The sequence below is a fragment of the Larus michahellis genome, chromosome 3 (genome assembly GCF_964199755.1).
Source record: "Larus michahellis chromosome 3, bLarMic1.1, whole genome shotgun sequence".
NCBI classification, from domain to species: Eukaryota; Metazoa; Chordata; class Aves; order Charadriiformes; family Laridae; genus Larus; species Larus michahellis.
In genome coordinates, this window is record NC_133898.1 from 27,533,792 (window position 1) to 27,555,627 (window position 21,836).

At 34.3% G+C, this 21,836-nt stretch overlaps 1 protein-coding gene across 4 annotated transcripts in view; it reads right to left on the bottom strand.

Moving 5' to 3' along the window:
- Positions 1-21,836, bottom strand: part of SPATA17 (spermatogenesis associated 17) — an 88,328-nt gene that overhangs the window by 62,373 nt on the left and 4,119 nt on the right. For 2 of the 4 annotated variants that reach the window (XM_074579320.1, XM_074579318.1), the window contains exons 2-4: positions 20,984-21,073; positions 14,133-14,183; positions 9,895-9,998 (exon numbers count right to left, since the gene is read on the bottom strand). In XM_074579320.1, the coding sequence (XP_074435421.1) occupies positions 9,895-9,998; positions 14,133-14,183; positions 20,984-21,007 (179 nt within the window). In that variant the 5' untranslated portion in view covers positions 21,008-21,073. Of the gene's footprint in view, positions 1-9,894; positions 9,999-14,132; positions 14,184-18,838; positions 18,921-20,983; positions 21,074-21,836 lie in introns of all 4 variants that reach the window. The other 2 variants (XM_074579317.1, XM_074579319.1) reach the window with 2 other exon arrangements.

Sequence of the window (21,836 nt, forward strand, 5' to 3'; positions counted from 1 at the left end):
ATTATGTATTTAGGCATCCAAATATAAATACCTAAAAAGTACATCCAACATTAGGTTCTATTGTCTATACCTAAGCACATAATTTTCTGATCTGAGTACTAGATCCCTTCTTGAGTTTCTAAGCACAATGCTAGATGGTGGTGAGGCCTCCCACCACCAAATACAAAGAGGCTAATGAGTGCTTTTTGGGTGCCATGCAGCTGAAAGATCAAATTAGTCTGCTAGATGAAGCTGTAAACATTTTGCAATCAGCTAGTTAATCAGACAAGAAAAGAACGTTGGAGAATTTTGGAGAAAAGAGGTGGAAAATATTGCTTTTTTTAAATACTGTGTCTTGTTGATTTGGTGTGAAGGCAGTAGGAACTAAGTTGTTCAAGGTAAAACACTGGGATTTAGTTTCACCGTCAAGGATAAACAACTTAATAGATTCATGTAATTATCCCTACAAGGTGAAGAGTCTGAAGAATTTGAAAGGGGGATAATAATACGTAAAAGTTTTGCACAGCTTAAAAAATCATGCTCACTGTATGAGGAACTATGGCTTTTAAAGGGTAGCATTAATAGAGATGAAGCTCTTTTTTTGATACTGTAATAAAAAGGTACATAAATCAATGCACAAGCTGACAATACATCATAAAAAAAAATATATTTTTTTTAACTTCTTGTGCACCATAACTGTGCTGAGTTCTGATGCTGATAGTATTTTAAAGGATGTTTGGAAGTGTGTCCAAAATGGCCACAAAAATTATTTTAAGCAGAGAGATAACATCTTGCAATGACCTCCATTGTTTACGTTTAGCAAAAAGATGGCTAGATTAATGTATGGATTGTGAATATTAAAGGAGTTTTCAGTTAGTAGAGAAGGATATAACAAGAAGCAATGGTTCAAAGATAAAATGAAACTATTTCAATAGGGAAGTATGGGACATACTTTGAACACCAAAGGTAATTAACTCCTGGAGTAGAATAAAAAGGGCATTTTCTATTTTTTGATGCTCTTAAATCATTGCTCAGCGAGAGCTTAGAGGGCTTTTTATAGATATTGTTATAAATTTGTTATTGATAGATGTGGTATTGGTGATAGATCTGAAGTCACACTAGATCATCTGATTCAAAATAACATTATTTTGAGCATCACTACAACAAAAAATATTTCCACTTTTTTTATTACTCCTCATTACTATTCTAGACTGTAAAAATAGAAGACAATTAGTTTTTCCATTTCCTTTGAGTGTGTACTTAAGAGAACCAACTGCTCTTAGATAACAGAAGAGTCTATTTTCAATGATCTGGAAAACTCCAAAATAATTAACTAATAAAAAATAGGGGTTTTTTTAAGTTTTTTTTTTTATTTTGGACATTTTTCTTTTAAAACAACAAAAAAGGTGATTAAGAGAGGCTGTATACTGCTTTGCATCTCATGCAATTCTATGATACTTCATGGGATAGGATATACCAATATAAAGGAAGGGACCATAATTTTCCACCATAAAAAAATCTGAAATGTCAAAGAAAGAACAATAAGCCTTCACATCCTCAGTCAAAAATCAGATCATGAAATTGCAAAAATTCAGTGCATAGATACCACACTGCTAATAACAAAACACAACTGTGGTTTGGCTCTTTTTAAAGGCCATGACCATTGTAGTCTCTATTTCTCCCACATAAATGGGAAATGAGAAAGGCAGCCTAACTTCAAAAGCCTTCCATTGGGTAAGGCAGTGCCAAAGAACACTCTACTTAATTTGGTCTTCCTTGAAATTCCTGCTATCTCTGAGTATTTTGTTAAATTGTGAGGTATACTATTTATTTAATAAGGAGTTACAAAGTATGATCAATTTTCTAGTTGCCCTCAGACACACTATCTTACATTATGATAAAAGAAAGTGTGGTGTTAAATCAAACAGACTTTCGTGCATTAATTAAAAAATAAATTGACACTGATGTCTTTTGATTTTCTTTTGTTTCTTTGGAGAACTCAAAAATAAGCTACATTCCAGCACATTCAAAGAAAGCTATATATGTAAATTAAGTATTCACTGACATATCTGTTGGATAGCAGAGAGCAAGCTTAGTTACGTAAATGTTTGTACACAAATGGCTTCTACAAATAAAAGAAATATCTGATTTTCTAATGTAACACATAAATTCATACATTTAAATTTTATGCTTCGTTATTAAACTGGAAGTTACACACCAAAAAGAACCATCACCTTGTTTTAATGACAAAAGAACTGCTTTAAGTAAGTTCAGTAAATGGCACATAAAATTTGTCATACTTCTAATGACCTAAACAGCTGAAATGACTAGTTCTACAAACAGCACATGAAAAATATGTATGTACTTTTTCATGAGTCTTCAGTCTTCAAGCAGTAAAGCTCTTCCCTGATAACCGAGTATAGCCTGTATATAGATGGCCTGTCATATCTCCACAATTAGATAAAACCAGAACTGCTATAATTTAATCAGTTACAACCTGAAAATTATATTTTGAAAATCAAGTTTATTAATATGTAATCTTTAGGTAATCATATTTATCCTCCTAATTTACACAATATTTATGATACTCTACATGTCCTTGAAATAGGGAACAGGGACACTACAGTATGAAAAAGTGGCCTAGCTGCTGGAGTTCATAAATTTTGTTCAGCTTTGGATGAGTTCAAAGAATTGCCATGTAAGAAAAGCCTTACAGAGGGAATTTATCTGATTATGGCAGTAATAATTACCCAGCTGTTTATTGCAGATAGAGAAATAATTCATGTAGGCAATAGGCCGTGGTGGCAATGACACTCCGCATTTAGTAAATATGCAAACTGTTCACTTCTAATTAACCAAGCTAGAGGATGCCCTTATTAAATGTATAAACTAAAAGTGCCTTCCTGACAAGTGATGAATTGTTACATTGCACAAACTCTTGCCACAGAATTACTGGAGTGAACTTGGGGCTTAACTTCATTAAGAGATCTTGTGGGATAGTTAAATGAGGATGGACAGCATAACAAGACCTACCTGACAGTCAATGATATGTTAGAGCTTAATGAAACTGTACCTCTTCCCCTTTTCTACTTATTTTACAGTAAAGAGCCTACTTCAGGCAAAATATAAGGCTGTGAAGTCTGTCTATATAAGACAATATAAAATGCTAACATTAGTCAGTCTTTGTCGGCAGAAAATGTGTTATGAGCTGTCAGTAATTCTAAGACACCTATTTCGAAATAAAAATTCTATCCCAACACCACAGTGCCTTCAAAGCTCAAAGGTATAAAACTATTGTTATTCTACAATGCTGTGTTGTCACATCTGTTTTATTCTACCTTCACCAAAAGTAATCAGCTACACCACACACTATTTGGTCCAATGAGTGACTGCAAGGATCTCAAATTTCTTTCTACACACTCAGATTAAAAATTTTCCTTTGGATGCAAGGGAAATAAGGCTTAATGTTATTCCTAATGGTGTGTTTAGCGCTATACAAAAATACAAGAGAAAATACAGCCTTCATATTTTTGAAGACTACAATATAACCAGTTACTCGTGTTACTTATGTTATTCATGTTTATGTGCAAAACTTGATCTATATTACACAGACCTAGCTAAAAACATGGTAAGACTGCTTTTACTACTTGCTCAAGAGAGACATGAATAGAATAAGGCACATGAGGTATGTCTAGCTGAATCTGCAATGGAAATTCAGCTTACTGTGTAATCACAAGGGTTCCTACCTTAACCTCACTGCATTCAGAAAGTGCTTTCCTATGGAGTTAAAACATGGTATTGCCTGCTTTATAGCTTTAGCCAGTTCATTTCAATTTCACACTCAAACTAGAAAGACAAGAAGTCTCTCTAAATTGTCCTGTTTTGCAAAATGTGTCATTAAAAGCCTGTAGGTATATAAGCAGATATGCTGTATGAAAGTATATATGTAAATTAAACTGTGTTAATATGTATAAAGGTAGGCAAAGAGAAGACCTAAAAATGGACTGACTTCTCAAAGAAGGTTTTTATGCTCATAATCTGTGAAGAAAGCTGGATTTATGGACAACATGTTTCAGAAGGAACAACCATCACAAAATACATGGCTGTAAAGAATGTTTTAACCAGATGTGAGTCTCTTTAAAACGTATAATTTTAAAGCTTTTCTCTGGTCTAACTCCCACTTAAGTTAATATCACCATCTTAATATTGTTCAATGGAAACTGGGTCAAATCACAGAGAAGAATCAAGTAACTCATTTTTTCCTCTTATTCATCCTAGCATCAGGTTTGTAGCTATGGAAGCTCTATGGAAGTAGCTGGGATCCTCAATGGATTACCATCCTAAATTTCCTACAAGATCTAGCAGTTATACCTAACATCCTCTGGAAAAGACTTAGATGTCTCAAATTATGTGCCATAGCACTCAAAATTAATATTTAAATACAAGAAAGCATATTTGGCACTTGTCTCTATTTCTATGGCTCCCAAAGAAAGCTGACCGGGTAAATTTACATGCAGAAAATTCTAAGTACAGGTAAATAAGTTAAAAAGCATAATGTCTTTCCTCTAGATATCTTTGAAGACAAGGAAAAGAAGACGGCTTGAAGATAAATTAGTTAATTAAATATCAAGTGAAAGACAACATTACAAAAATGAGTTTTTTATTGTGGCAAGAATTCCAAGGAGCTGTCTGAAAGGCTTTGACACTAATTGAAAATAGACTACAGAATCAATTGCTTCTGCAGTCAATGAGGAGGAACATTTTAATTGAATTATAAGACAATATATACATTCTTCAAAATACTTTGACACTTGAGAAAATGGCCAGCACCTGGACTTATCTTTATCAGAAAGGAACAGACAGATGGAAGCTGAGTAAGTTCTGCTCATATTACTATGACAACAGATTATTTATTTCAAGCCCACTTCATGGAAAACAGCAATACCTCAAAAGTTTTAAGAAGCAAAGTACTTGTCATGTTAAAAGTAAACAGACCTCAGTAATGCTATAGTAATCAAGAATAAGCTAGATACTCTTACTCTTTTCAGTACTACATGCTCAGGCATATTTGCAGAAAAGCTAAACAGTGGATTATATCACCAGCAACATGTAACACTACTGTATCTTGCTCTTCATTAAGATTATAAAAAATCAGACTGCATAAAGGATTTGTGAATATACATATTGCCAAGGAAATGATTTTTATCACTTTGCATTTTCTGTTTCCCTGGCATTTCTTGAACACCGAAAAGCTTTACGATGACTGTGATACTAAATCTGCTGATAGAAGAGCTAGTCAAACTTGGATGAAAGTCACACTCTTCAGGGCTACTCTCAAGGCTTTTTCACTACTAAGGCAAACAACAATGGAAAGAATTTGGTGTCAATCCTCTAAATGTGTGAAGTTCACAATTTATAATCATAAAAGTGTTTACGCACACTATGATGCTTGCTAAAGCTAGACTCAGGTCTTAGTTTGCTACCTTTAAGACACGGTTTATTCAATCGCCAAGAAAGCTAAACTACCTTCCTTGATCACGCAAGAGCCTCAATGCCAGTACTTTGCCAGTGCTTTGTTAGTTTTCTGATACGACTGTCTTACTGAGTTCTGGGCCTAGGGAAAAATTCAAATGGTGCCATTCATCAGTAAATGGAGCACTACATCCCAAAACCTTATCTCTAGTTGCACACCTGACATATAGCAAAGTTGCTTTGCTGTAGTTTAAAGGCCAGTGTGTAGATAACCTTAGTCAAAAACTGCAAGTTAATCACTCAATTGGGCAACTGACATCATCCATAAATTCTTCTGATATAATGGCACCAGCACGCTAATTTATGTGAAGTGATGTCCATTTGCTTATCATAGATTGGAAACTGTTTCACATAAAACAAAATTCTAATGCATCATACGGAGTTATAGCCTATGCTAATTGCTTTTGGCATATTTCACCTTGTAACCATTTTGCCAGCTCTTAGAGATGTTAAATGCAGCTTTAAGAATGTTTGGAAACAAGGTATCTTCTCTTAAAATTAAATACACTAGCTTCACCGAGAAGTAATGGAATTGATTTTAATGCATGCATTTATATATGCAACCCAACTAATCCATATTCAGACAGAATACAGTATGCATTAGTATTTAAATAAATAAATAGATGAAGACTTACTACTAAAATCTAAATAGTAAAATTTTGGAAAATAAATATTTAAGAACATGTTTCCTACCTGGTTGGTTTAGAACTTACGAAATCTTTTAGGAAAAACAGAATTCGGGACCAATGAACTAATTTCGTCATTACACTGAAGCTAAACTGTACAAATGTCAAGAAAAATCTGAGTATGACCTTATGTAGACAGAGTTCAGGGTTCAAATTCATTCTTTTGCCAACTGTCCAGCGATTCTTCAAATCACTTCTCAACTCAACTACTAGCGACTCTACTGAGGACATCATCAGCCATCACACAATTGGTTCTGTAGCAATGGGAAGTAATGGGAACACTGGAGGAAAACCCACCCACTCTTCAGACTGGGACCCAAAGCTGACAGTTATCTTCAGTTCATACAAAAACAGTGCCTTAAGTTAGGATAAGCAGTCTGTTAAGTGAGCACAAACTCACACATAATATGACTATTATTATTTAATTATATTTTAGGTCAATTTCTGTTAAATCAATTTCTGTTAAACTTAATTACATCCCTCTATGGCTTTAAACTGGGGCAGCTTCTATTAAGTTTACTTTCTCCTGGGGTTTTCACAGTAAAGACAAATGATAAAGGTCTGGCTACTAAATGAGGGCAGCTATTAAATAAGGACGGCTTGTATTAAAGCTGAATGGTAAAGATGTGGCTACTGGTTGAGAAAACTCCTTAGCAAGGGAAGTGTCTTTTATTTAAAAAAAAAAAAGAGGGTGAAGGAGGAGAGAGAAGGAAATAAACTTTGTTCAATAACTCTTATAAGATACTCTTATAAGAAACTAACAGAATGTCCAAAGTTTCATGGCAACTTCCTCTGAAGTTTCTCTTAGAAACTAGTGATAATTTGATACAGGATCCTCCTTAATGAAAGAGAAGAAAATTAGGCACAGCCCCTGGTTCTGGACCAAGAGGTAAAAACAAATCTCAGAAGGACTTGCAATGTGATTTCAGGTAGTTGTTGATAAATAAAAATTCTGTCAGCATTATTCGAGAAGATAAGACTGAGAACCATATATTGTAGTTCAGTTTGGAATTACATCATAATTCGCGAAAGAATACAGTTTAAACAAACTTTTAAAATTATAAACTTCTAGTGTGCATTTTGTTGTGTGGTTTTGGTTTTTTTTTTCAGGGTGGGTTGGGGAGTTACACCAATCTAGAGTTCTTAAAATTTGTCTCTGTTTTACTCTGGTTCTATGCTTTTTCAGGAGAAACTTGTTTTTTTACTAGCCCTTACACTGCACTAATGCATATATTCTAAAGAATAAAGCTATAAGACAAATAAGAAAAAAATGCATTACTTATGTATCATGTTGGGTTGTTTTGGGGTGTTCTAGAGATATGAAACACTCAAAGCCAGCCTAATCTGAGTGCACAAGCGTATTAGTGGTTCTGTCCACCGACATGTGAATTTCCATAATGCTGATGCTGGAATAACACCCAGCCATTTCGTAAAAGCACTCCTTTAATTTCAGACAGTTCCTGGTGTTTTTTGCAATGAACAGTTGCAGTAATTTCATATACACAAAAATGTTTATGAACAATGAGGTTATACTCTTCCACATTAGATGTGATGGCTGATGAAAATATGCAGGGAATCTCTCCTCTGTCTTGTTCACTGTTCCTCATAAGAAACACAGTGGAATACCTTGGGGCCAAAGTAGTTGGCAGCAACTTAGACCAATGACAGGAAAAATCTGTTTGGCTGAGGGCTTACGCCTGATCTTCACTAAACATCTGTTAGATTTCATAAGAAGAATGTTGAAGATAATGTACATATTAGTTTTCAAATGTACCCCAGTGAAGAGATACTGCCGTGAATCTTGATTGCACTTGAGAACTGATGCATTTTTAAAACTGAAACAATATGATGCATTTGAGCAAATTTGCTCAAAAATTCATTTTTAACTCGTTTTTAATTTGAAAGATGTATTTTTTAACCTGAAAGACATATATTTCTGTGAACTCTGGAAGAGAGAACTCAAATATATCAGTTGCCAGGTAAGAGATCACACAGATCAACTTTGACAGATTTTTACGTACCTGAAGTTATATTGTTCAGTTTACCTGTTAAAGAAAAACAGCACAGTAGTATTTCTTGATTAAAATACCTAACCAATGCACAGGCCTTACGGTTTTTAATGACCTGGAACAAATACTAGGGAATTAGATGAACCTGTCAAAGTACTGAAAGACAAATATTTTTGTAGTCCTCCAAAGTTAGATGTGCCCAGCAGAGATCTATTGTGGGTGCGGGGAAAAAAAATACAAATCTCCTATCAATCTGCATTCAGTACAGAGAGAATAACACTTGCTAACTTGTTTTGTTCACACGCATCAAAGGTCAATCTAACTGACACTTTATGAGCCTTGTTCCAGGTTTAGGCAGGAAATGGAGAGGAGTGATAAAACTATTATGAACAAAGCAGCAGGTTGTCCCACTGCAGTTCATCCAGTTATAATCATTTTAGACCAGAAAATTATGGCTTCATTTACTTTCCAGGATCTGGTCCAGTCTTCCTAGGGTTTTACCTTTTCAAAAAGAGAACATATTTCAAGGATTTCAGAACACAAAGGTACAGCTGAAGACATGGCAGGTTTTTTAAGTCTGGTTTTGCTGAGTTATGCTCTAACTTTCTGCATAGAATACTCTTAAATGAATACTAATGAGAGATTAGAGGTAGGGGGTCATCAGTATTCTTCATTATATGTAACAATGTAATACACATGTTATAATTCTATGACAAAGAGGATGTAGCATCAGCTATAGTTGTGGAAAAATAATATAGATTAATAAGCAGCATCCAAAAAAGTTGGATAATTCTTTTCTTTTTCATATATAACCTGCATATGCCATTTTCTCTAATAGCCTTCTAGATGAATTGTTTTTGCCATGTGATCTAGAGGAGACTTCCATAAATACTTTTTCACTAGGCTCCCTTGTATTTTTATGCTTCAGAAAGCAAAGATTTTTCTCAGGCTTTCTGAAGAGCAAAAACTGGACGAATTTTGTCCAACATCCTTTCACTTACAACAAGAAAGTAATGATCACAACCATCCAGTATTTTGTCTGTTTGTTTCCACTGATATCTGAAGAAATAGTCATGGATCAAGACATCAAATGTGCTAGAGGGAAATAATTACCTCTAGTTTAGAGAACTTTCAACTTAAGTACAGGGAAAGACAAGGGATGGATAGGAGAAATAGAGTAGGAACACATACCAACAACAGTTCTAGTCAGAAATCTAAGCGGCGAATTAATCTCTTCTGAAACTATGAAAAGAGTCTGCTTCACTATGTCCACCCCAGTATCTTTCACAATTAATAGTCATAGTATGATTCATGCATGTAACTTGGAGCCAAATCTGCACTTTCATTTATTGTCAATAATCAATTTTCAAACCACATTTAGGGCATAATAATCTATGAGTTCTGAGCATAGGTGAAGAGACAAATTCGTTTTTATGAAAATGGTATGAACCCAGAGTATGTCTAATTAATTAAAAAAAAATTATTATGGATTCATAATAGTGTAAATGAGAACAGAAAGTGGCACAACATGCACAGGCTTAGGATAAAGAGAATGGTGACTGATATATATATATTTGATAATGGAGAGGAACCTACACTCAAAGAAATAGTTTAAATAGTGCTGTAAACTTTTTACAAATGAAAGAAGAGGAAATGAATGCTTTACCACGTGGAGTTGTTATCTTTACCTGACAATCTCATTATTCACAGAAATGGCTTCCAGGTATTTCTTCAGTGCGTAATAATTATGGATATATTTCCGAACATAATAGCCTCGCCATCTTTTCTGAATCTAGAGGAAATAAAAATTTGCTTAGTATATTTCAAATCAAAAGTTTGTATGCATATCAAATATCTGTTGTATTTCCCAAATAATATGGTTTTCTTAAAAGTGATATCAAGTAGAAGCACCAATATGTTTCAATGAAGAAAATGAGGGTAGGATGTAACATATTGTAGTTAAATGGTGATATGAATTTACTATTAAATGCCAACATTAAAAAAATAATCTCAAGCTTTAAACCACTGCTTATATTGAGGTGTGTCAATGAAAAGAAGCGTCTGCTACTTTAAAGTAAAAATTAGCATTCATTCTCAACTGATGGCACCTTGTGGTACAGTTGTGATTATCTCTTCATGTGAGATTTAACAAGAGAATAAGTATCACAGGAAAGCTTTCAGAAAGTCTTTGAGTGGTGTGTCACCAAGAAAATAAAATGATGCACTAAAGCTATTAGGAATAAGATGATACTCATTATTTTTAGATTTAGTACACTCTCCTATTTCCCTCTTGTGCATCACCATGTATTTTCCTCTCTTCTTAAAGTCTCAGAACTAATTAAACAGTTGGTATTTTCCTTTATCAGCGTGGTGGTGTTTGTTTGGGTTTTTTTTAAATAAAAAGGGTTTCGACCTTTAGACATTGTTATTATATGAACAAATAATAGTTATGTGACCAGCTGAACATGGGAACAAGACATGTTAAGCACCAGAAATGCTTCTTTGCACTAGATGATAGTGAATTTCATACTGTTTGGAACTCCACTTTCTCATACACAAGCTTATTGGGTTAAAAAGGGATACAGAAAGAGCAAAGAATGAGTATGCCTTCAGAGATCTGGGATTAAGCAAAATCCTTTGCATGTGAATAAGGATCTTAGCTTTGTTTTTCTGTTTGGCTTCAAAATTTCTCAACAAGAGCAACTTGGCTCCCGTATAGCTGTGTGCTCATTAATGCAGGATTATGGTCCCTTTGAAACTCTTTCTGACAGTCTTCACCTCACAGTTATAAATGCAGAACTGGAAATTTCTGTGTTAAAGGATCAAAACTCAAACTGAAAGACAAAAGACTCAAATTGTATAAAGCTATAATTATCTCCAATGGGCTCGGTGTACCAATTAAATGCCGCATTCTACCTTTATTTACACCACATTCTGTTCAGAATGACCTCACTGATTTCAACTGAATAGAACATAAGTAAGAAAAACCACATTATGTCTTAAAATATTTTATGCTAGATTTCTGTATGTCACAAAACTGAACACTAATCTTTTTGGAAAAGAACATTTTACACAAAGCTTCTGATGATGTTCTTATTTTCAGTGTGAAAGTTCCAAAAGCTTGCTTTTACACAGAAGTATAACACATTACGACTATATTTCTTTTTAATTCCAAGGTGAATGTTTAAAAAATTCTTGGAAAAAAAGAGACAAGTGTGTATGCCCTTCAAAGTAATTAGCAAGTTTCAACAGTGATTGGTACAAAACAATTATTGTCATTGATCAGCACTGAACAGATAATTTTAAACAAAGTCATTGTGTGCTCAGCAGATTACAGCTTGTTAACGGGCAAGTTCTAAATGACCTCTTAAGCTAGTCAAATCAATGATGCATATTCCTCATTAAGTAACATCAAAATGTAAGTGGTCTTATAAATAATGTTTATTTTAAGCACTAAAACAAATGGCAAAACCTTGATGTATCAAAAGCCATCTGCTCATGGAAATATTTTTTTCCATAGGATTACTTTTGTTGATGAAAATTTATAGCAACCTTAAATTTTTTAAGGGAGAGCATCATATTCTGACCTAGTATTCAAAACTGAAATTGATTAAAACAAGTTCTCTGATTTAATTTAAAAAGGTGAAACTGATAGTTCTGCTTACAAATAAATGCAACCCAGGAAGACAGAGATGTAGACCGATTTCAAAACTATGAGCATGTGCATGTCCTCAATGATACTTAAATTGCCAGAACCAAATATGCCTTTCTAATCAGTGACTATAAACTGAATTAAATATTTTAATAACATGATGAGGCAAAACTAAGTGATTAAGTAGAAAAACGTACACAGTTAGTGTTATATTTTCAGAACACTGAAGTATATTAATCATGAATCAAGCTCACAATGTGTGAATATGAGGCACTGTCGGCTTAGGAAACCTAAAGTCTGGCCACATATCTTCTGTGCAGAAACTCAACAGGCCTTGTTCTCTATTGTCCTGGACCTTAGTTAGCTCTTCAAAAAACAGATGACAGCAAAAAACTCTCATTCAATGTTTCAGAATGGTAGCATTCTAAATCTGCTATGCAGATACAGCTGCACAAGATTTAGACAGAGGAGAATCAGATTCTGACATTTGCAACTAAATAAAGATCTGTTCTATTGTTTTCTACTGATTTAAATTTCCATTAAAGAAAAAAACATGACTGAAAAAATGGTACTTTGAAGATTTATATCACCTAATGATTCAACATTATATTTCCATTACAAATGAATGGGAACACATTCAATTTCTTTTAAAAATGAAAGACCAAATGCAAAACTCCATTTGACTAGAATACATAATTACGTCTGAAATTTGGTCTTCAAATGCCTTCTAAAAGTACACAGCCAACTTTTAAGAGCTGGCTTGCGCCTTGTATTTTCTCACTGATTTCAGTTGCATGAAACTGTGGCACACTTTCAAACTAACTAACTAAGGAATACACTTAAACCAAAAAAAAGTGCATTTCTGAGAAATTGGATTGCTATTAAACACCTTCAGCTCTCTAACATGCACCAATTCATAGAATCATAGAATGTATTGGGTTGGAAGCGACCTTTAAAGGTCAGCTAGTCCAAGCCCCCTGCAGTAAGCAGGGACATCTTTAACTAGACCAGATTGGTCAGAACCTCATCAAGCCTGGCCTTGAATGTCTCCAGGGATGGGGCCTCCACCACCTCTCTGGGCAACCTGTTCCAGTGCCTCACCACCCTCATTGTAAAGAACTTCTTCCTAATGTCTAATCTAAACCCACCCTGCTCTAGTTTAAAAACATTGCCCCTCATCCTATCGCTACATACCCTTGCAAATAGCCCCTTCTCAGTTTTCTCGCAGGTACCCTTCAGGTACTGGAAGGCCGCTATAAGGTCTCCCCGGAGCCTTCCCTTCTCCAGGCTGAACAACCCCAACTCTCTCAAATGTAACATTCTATTTTGTACCTTTGAGAGAATCAGCACTAAGTCAAAAAACTGATGGGAACACACATCTCTTGAGTCTGAGTTATCCTGGAACCAGAAAGGCCACAAAATTAAAATCTATTCTGAGAATCCTCCCCTCTACAGGAGTTTCCTTGTGTTACTCGCCATTCCCACTACATTCCACATTTGGTAGAATTCAAAAGGTAAGATGCCTTGCCTAAAAAGATATAGGCCTCTGAAGTAAAGTCACATTTAGTCCACAAAATAGAAGAACTAGGTAAGATAAAAGGATTTCATACCAAGTTTTATCTCATGTCCTTCCCATGTTTGTTTTACGTGTTGGTTTAACTGCAGTTTCAAAGTTCAGGAGAAAAATGCATATTTCCAGTTAAATATATTTTGCAGTTTTCCCCATAATAAACTTCATTTGCTGTATATTTATTAAAGTGCAACGACTGTTTATACTTTTCTTCATCTAGCAAAATTCACTCATCATCAATGAGATCAGCGCAGTTCCACCTCTACGTTTAGGCAATGAATTGTCCTGTGCTCTCTGAGTAACTCTTTTGAGATTCGGTACATCAAATATCATGCACTAACAAAAGAAAAAGCACAGCCACATCAATGAACACAAAAGCTCTGTATTTGTCAGAATTATAAATATATGTCTACATTGTAAGAATACTCGCAGATAGAATGTTTGGGGGTTTTATCAGTACGGTATATGGTACAATGAACGTTTAAGTGGGGCAAGATGCATGCAGATGCCTTAAATTCAGCTACAGTTTTCAAATACAACACAGACTACTGTGTGTAACTTTAATTTTTAACCATGTACTATTTCCCGCTGTTGCCATCAGCATATCAATCAAGTGTATATTATTCTGGTTTGCTCATTTTATTAAAAGCAAATTCGGAGCACAATTGACTTTTCATTTGTTTAACAAGTGAAGAAATATTTACCCTGACAGCCATTTCATTGTAGAAATTCATCTTCATAATAAAATATGCTGTCTGTGAATCAAGGAAAAAAAAAAGATGGCATATATTTCAGTTACTCAAAGACAGTGCTCCTATTTTTACATATAAAAGATAAGAATCTTTATACATAATACATAATAAGAGTTCTAGTCTTAGAGAGAATAAAATCAAACTTTGTATTGAAGAGATAGGCTTCCTAATACATAATGCAGGCTTAACCAGAAAAATCTATGGTAGTCAAACTAGGAGCTAATGGAGATATATGATCATAAAATGCTCTCCGCTGAGTTTGATAATCAATGGTGCTCTACTGAGAGTAGAATAACAAAGCAGAAATATTCACAAGTGCTGGTGACACGTAGTATTGTATGATTTATTCACTGGGGTTCTTTTAGCCAAAACTCACAGAAACATAAAAGGAATTCATATTTCAAGACGTCTGGTTTAATGAAAAATTCAAAGAAATGCTGTCTTCAGTCGAAATCATTCAAGGATACGGATGCAGTGATGGAGCAAAATTGTGCCTTCCAACCATCTGTACTAAATGTTATGTACTTAGCTGCCTCCCGAGTAATCCTTGGGAATTTTGTTTCATTTAATATTCATTTTAACATCATAAAATCATAAATACAATGATACCATGTTACAGTGAATCCCCTGATATAGAAAACATTTCCTGAAGTCCTGGTTTCCTTCCAATAAAGTAGAATTCCTCTCATAGTGAACGAATCCCCTATTATACTAAGCAATCACTTGGCAGCATAGGTTATTTTAATGGATACATCACTTTAAACTAAGCTTTCACATCTGTTCCGCCCTCTAATTACAAATGCAAAATGAACATAATTCACAATTGTATCATAAAAAGTAAAATATAAGTACTTTGAATGCAAGAGTATGTCCTTTATTTAGCACAACATGCAGCTTTTATGTGTTTCTCATGTTTTAGACACAAATCAAAGGCAAAAGTGCTTTCCCCTGATATAGTGATTTTCTCCCCCATGGCAAACAGGAATTCACTATAAAAGGGTTTCACTGTAATTAGTGTTATTTGAATTGCCTAGTCTGATCCAAAGCAAATTGTCTGTGGAGAGCAGCAGGACTGGATTATTTATCAACAGTCTGGGCAATTAAGAAACAGTTGGCTGCAATATGTTATTTACAAATGAACACAATGATGCTACTTCATTTTAAATTCTCTTTCTTCATTACATTAAGCAAGGCATAATTCCTGCAGTTTAATTAAGGTGCATTTTAAATGCTCACTTTAATATCCTACCAATCTACTAATAATGGAAACAGTAGAAAAGATATTCCTTATATGAAAGAAAAATGCGGGACTGCTAAATTTCAAAAAAGTTCCATGTATATGTGTAGATGTATACATGTCTATATGTGAGGGAATCTCCGCCCCAAAGGTATGAATTAGAATCAATAGTGGACTCTGTCTCCCCTTTTGTCTCCATAAATGCTAACTGTAGATAGCTAATACTGGAATGAAATAATGGTTGGCAGGTCTAAGTATATTCCTAAACTGTTCAATTAAATTGATACAATTTTGCTTTGAAGCTCATCTTTTCTTTCTTTGGAAGGAAATGTAAGAGTTGCCGCACCACCAAATACATAAAGTACATTTTTCATGGAAATTCCTGAGCTTAAAAATGATCATCAGAATTCTGTTCATCAATGATTAAATTAAACAATCTCACATCTTTTTGTTTATTCTTCTCATATTTGAAGGCTGTGAGCACTTAGGTCTGAACCCATTCCATTTCACTGAAAAATCTAAATTGGAGACCTAACGTCATTATGATCTTTATATCATCCATAGTGAAAGACAGTGGGACCACTTTCCCTCTGAGCTTGGCAAAGTATTGAAGGGATCTGCAATTGCATCTGTATCTACTATTTACAGAGCTAGTCAATGGCAACCAGGGTCCTAACTTGCATACCTCACTTAGGAGTGAGAAATCCGAGCCTTACCCTACCACTACCTATCAAAAGTCATCCAAATGCAGAATTGCTCATAATTGAAACTACATGATCTTTAAGATCCCTTCCAACCTAAACCATTCTCTGATTCTATGATATAACTGTCTTACTACCTTATCATCGTGCCAAAAGCCAGAGCCTGTATCACCATCTAGGTTCTTTTGCAAATGGATCTCTTTTCTCTGTTTTCTAATCCTGATTAGAATAATAAATACTAGTTCTCCTATTACAAGTGATGGAGAATATATTCATTCCTATTCACAAAAGCAAAGCCATAATTTAGTGCTTCAACCCAAGTCTATATTTATGTGCTTTCCTAGTAAACAAAAGACTCTTTCCTGAACAGGGGCCTTTCTGGAGGAAGACTCCTTTCTTATGCTTAAGTGGAATTTCCTGCATTTCAGCTTGTGCTTCTCATTCTTTCACTGGGTGCCGATTCCAAGATGACACTGTCAGGCTGACCCTCTGGAAAGAATTCTCTTGCCATCTCACCTCCACTTCTGATCCATGAAGTCTTTGTATCTGTCTCTGATGTCAATATAAAGGTCTCCCTACTAGTTTACTTTGTCTATGATTCCAAAATATATTTGAAGCCTTTTGTGTATAAACTGTTGTACTACTTTCTCCTTTTCTGTTCAAAAACATGTTTCGGGATCACCTACAAATGTGATCTGATCCTGATTGGTGTTTCCTTTTTCTTCAAACAGTTAATACGAAGTGACAAATTCAAACGAGAACCAAAATTTGATTAAGAGTAGATTGAGAGAAGGAACAAACACATGGCCTAAGTTGGGAACAGGCCCTTTTTTTAATATATAGAGCAAATAGGCATTTGTTTAATTCCTATTGGACTGGGCCTATTTAAAACTGGTTACTATTTAGGGTGGTGTCAAACTACATCACATAAGATATTCACTTTTTTTAACTGCATCTCCTTCCAAAGTGAGCTGAAAATATGTCCATCATGCATGCCGGCTTCATATAACAATGAAATGCTAAAATTCCCTTTGCTTTAACAAGTGATTTCTTGACTTTGACATATATTGTAAAAAGAAAGAGTGACATACAGTTTGATTCATGTTCCAGTGTTTGCCTGGTTTTAAAATTCATCCTTTCCTGAAAGTATGAATTTTCAGAATCCAGAATGACCCATGTAACTAAGTTCTTAAGAAAACTATAGGAGCACAGTTCTTAATTTTGGTTTGAGATTAATATTAGGAAACAAAGCTTTATACCAAAGCACCTATATTTAGAATATAGAAAGGCATATAACTTTAGTATATAAACACCATCAATTATTTTTTTTTAAGCTTAATATATTTTAACAACCAAAGGAAGAGGCACTAGAGGAGTAACAAATGAAATACTAGTAGTGATGCACATATGGACAGGCAATCTGATGAGCCTCAGCCTTCGTTATTTTCCGCATCAGTACCACTCACATTTCACAATTTTGAATATAATCATTAAAATGATTTATTATCAAGTAATCATGGGTATTTTGTGCATATGCTTTGCCTTGTTTGCTGGCAGCAGATACCAATCCAATCATTATCAGTGGACAAATTTTAAAGTGACCAATTTTTTCTGTATTTAAGGAAGTATCATGTCAAATGTACTGTGTTTCATAATCAGGAGTCAATACAACAGTTATTAGCAAGAGTTCAATGCAAACACTAACTGATCCTTTAACTTAAAAGTTGCATTAAGCTGCTGAGAAGATTTTTATTTCTTTTTAAAATATTCCAAATTCAGCCATTGACTGAGTAAAGGCAGTATAACAATGAATATAGGGCATGAACTTGAATTTTATATTTAAGTCCACCACAAAACAAATAATACTGAATATAGAGGTCGAAAGGGAGAAAAAGGTGCCTTTTTACCTGCTACTTGTATGGCTTTCAGGTTAGCTTCCAATCAAGCTGTCCTATTTAGTCCTCTCCAACCAAAGAGATGTCTCTTTTTTATTTTTTTCTTTTTTTTGGACTCGTTTGTTTTGACTGAAATACAACACTTTAACTTCAATAAAATTAATCAAGAATAAATGACTAACAAATTTAAATCTATTGTAAAATATTAACATAAATTGATAAATTAGTGAAGCAAACTACATATTAAAAACTTAATTGTTTTATGTTAAAGGCAAATTAGTCTCTTCTTAATCTCCTAAACTTGTTAACAGAGGTTTTAGCTTGTGTGCTACCATACACTTTTGCTATCTTCAAGTCTGTCAAGGGATTAGATTGACTGTGATCTGCCATGTGCCTTAAGGCAAAACCTCAAATACTTCAAGGTTCATTAAGTAAGAAATTTAAACCACTAAAATATAGAACAGCAATGTGTAGACACATTGGCTTATTTTATTTTCAGAGTTAAAAGTTCTACCAGGAAAAAAAGCATCTTGAAAAGCTCCAATCCTGCAATTAGCATCATGTGGGCAGGCTTCTGCATGAGCAGATCTCATTGCTGGTTTGGGGACTAATACTCCAGAGCTACAACCACTTAAACACTGACTTAACTTGACCATTATGAGTAGGCTTACTGAAATTAATGGTGCTTTTCATGATAGTAAAGTTAAGTACGTGTCTGTGTGTATAAAGGATCAAGTTTCAGCTTTTTAATTTCAACAAGTGAACGAATTAGTTTGCATGTATTCTATAAATAACCAAACAAAACTTTTAAAACTAGTTTTCTACCTCCACCATTTTTCTGAAGTATCTTCTGCTTTGATAACCTCTCCACCACTTCTGTATAAAAATCACCCTTTTGTTCAGATATCTAAAATGAAATATATTAACAAAATTATGATTATTTTGAGACTTTATAATATAACTTTATTTTTTTCCTAGTATTAAAAATAACATATAGTGTATTACACATACTTATTCCTTATATACAGAAGGCCACTGCAAACATACTTTATACATATACATGTATATGCACACACATACACTTATAAACCAATATGTGCACATATTTATACATACATACATGCTTCCGGTTTGGAAAAAATAGTCTACTGCAAATTTACCTACACATTATTTCAGTTATCATTACAAAAGTTTAATGAAATAGCCTTACAAATGTAATTTGCATGATAGATGACTTATTTTCATGGGTTGTTTTAACCAATATATCTGACCAATTCAGAATTTTTTTGTCACATGCAGCACTTTCACAGCTTTGCATTTTTTTAATATTTTACAAAACCCACAGATATCTGTAATTTTTAGACTAATTTTTTGCTATTATAAAATTACACCTAGCTTAATTGTAACTAAATCTTTACTCTGTCCTCAGTATATAAATACACACTTTATTACGCCACTAAAAATTCCATAATTGATGTCTCACATCAATTTTGCAGAAAATAATGCAATTATTACTTTGGGGAGCATTCATATCACCAAACTATGGACATCAAATTTAGAAACCTTACAGTACAGCTGGAGTCACTTAGGGGAGGCAGCCTTTTCCAGCAGGTAATTCAAAGGCCCTAAGTGAGAGGGTAATTCGGAACACTGACAACTGGCTATACTGAGCCTGTGCTTCTAAATCAGACACCACATCCACCTCTGGGAAGAGGACACTGAGCAGGATCACTCTGTACACAGTTGCAGAGAAAATCCTCTTCTACACTTAGCTGATTTAGTTCTTCTTACACGCTTATTACAATTACGTTGTTCTTCTTGCATTGGTCACTACTAAATCCAACTGTGCATGTAGAAGAGCATTTTCCTACAGAACAGATTGGCAAAGACACTTGGGGTTTCACTTTCTTCTGCAGCATGCTGTTGTTACTCATGTGCTGGAAGCAGAGGGGCATTAACCAGTCCTCTGTCTTTGTAGGGGCCTTTGACATTGATGGCAAAGCTGATATTCCTTGGACAGTTGAAATACCCTGTTCGTTTGCCTGCTGAACGCTTGCATCTGATAGCTGCATCCTGAGACAACACACTTGAACCAGCAATGGAAAACAAATTACCAGTGGTTTTTTTTTAGTAAGTGCACATAATGGCTGTAGCCTCTTTTTATGAGGGAAATACTGGCTGTTAAGTACTTAATGTTATTTAATCTAATAATCCTCCAGGCTTGATACAGCATGTCTGTGTGATACATAATGACTTGTGACAGACAAGAGATCACACTAGAAGATGTAACAATCCCTCTTCCTCACAATCTTAATTTTCATGAAGATACAGAAATTTGAGCACATGAGTTTGACCAATTGGGTTTATGATCATAAAAAATGGAGAAGGGCCTCCTGGGAGAAGGGACCGACCATAGTGTTTCCAAAAATTTTATATCAATGTCACTATGGCATTTTACAGAACAAAGTAATCGTACATTATCTCTGTTTTATAAATGGAGAAAATTATGTAAAGAAAGATTTTTTAAAACTACCTGGTCAAATCCAGCAGTAGAACTTAATTTTCAACAATAAGAGTCCAGTTACCGTACACCCACTAGGCAATTTTTCTGTAACAGCCACAATAACAGGGATAAGAAAAGTCTCTGCAAACAACAAATCTGAGGGACATCTTTTTTTTTTCCACTCATGCCAAGATTTCTTAAACAGTACTGTGTATCTGTTCTGAAGATGGACTATTCCCATGCTACTTATTATCATCATGCCTTTTTAATTGTATGCAGTTCTGAAATTAAAAATTGTTGCTTCTTACAGTGCCACAGCATGCATTTCATTCTATTTAAAAGCAAAATAACAGGGGGTGTTCCTTTTCAAAATGTTCCTATTTTATTAAAATCAAGAAATACCATGAGAAATTTTGGGGAAAAAAATCAAGACTGAAATACAGATTGAGATAGGCTTAGTATACTACCTCAGATAGGCTCGGACTCTGCATCCTCGAAACCAGCTCTGGATTTTGATAGCAGCTTTGTACTCTATTTTTCTGATTTCATCTACAGATCTGAAAATATAAAAAGTAGTAATAGTTGTCAGCACGGTAATTTAATACTAAAGCAGAAAAATTCTTCTAAATATATTTTACTGTTGCAGTTTGTGGCTTTTTTCACCAGGTTTTTCACTTTTTAATTCTACGTAGTTCAATAATAGTGCAGAACAATATAATTTACATCAGTTTTGTCATATAACGAAAAGAAAGACAGAGAGTATCACAACTTGTAGATGATACAGGGTTTGGGAGAGTGTATTTCTTATGCCCATACAATACTGAATATCCATGTCAGCATGTCATGGACTTCTTCCATTGTAGGTGAAATATATGGATAATGCTTTAATGATAATTAGGCCAGAATGATAACATGAATATAAAATAAAATAACTGTGGTCAATATTATCATGATAAATAACAATCAAATTAATAAGAAGCATATATTAAGGGTGAGATATAGTTGAAATACATTGTTTTATGATCGTTACAAAATATTTTATTTGTTTATTACCTGAACAGTGGTAGCATCTATAATGGTGACAGATACACTCCTTATCTGTAGATTTTTTTAATGAATACAAACTATCTTACAGGGTGAAAGTAGAGGATTTAGGCATTTTAGCTAGTTTCCTAGGAAGGAATTTAAAGAGAAGAAATATGAAAAAGAAGGAGAGGTGACTGAAGGAAAGTGAGATACAAATGTAAGTTAAAACTATTATGAGTTAGAACAACAAAAGCATAGGAAAGCAAATAGATGCGGAAATTTCCGGACTTTGGA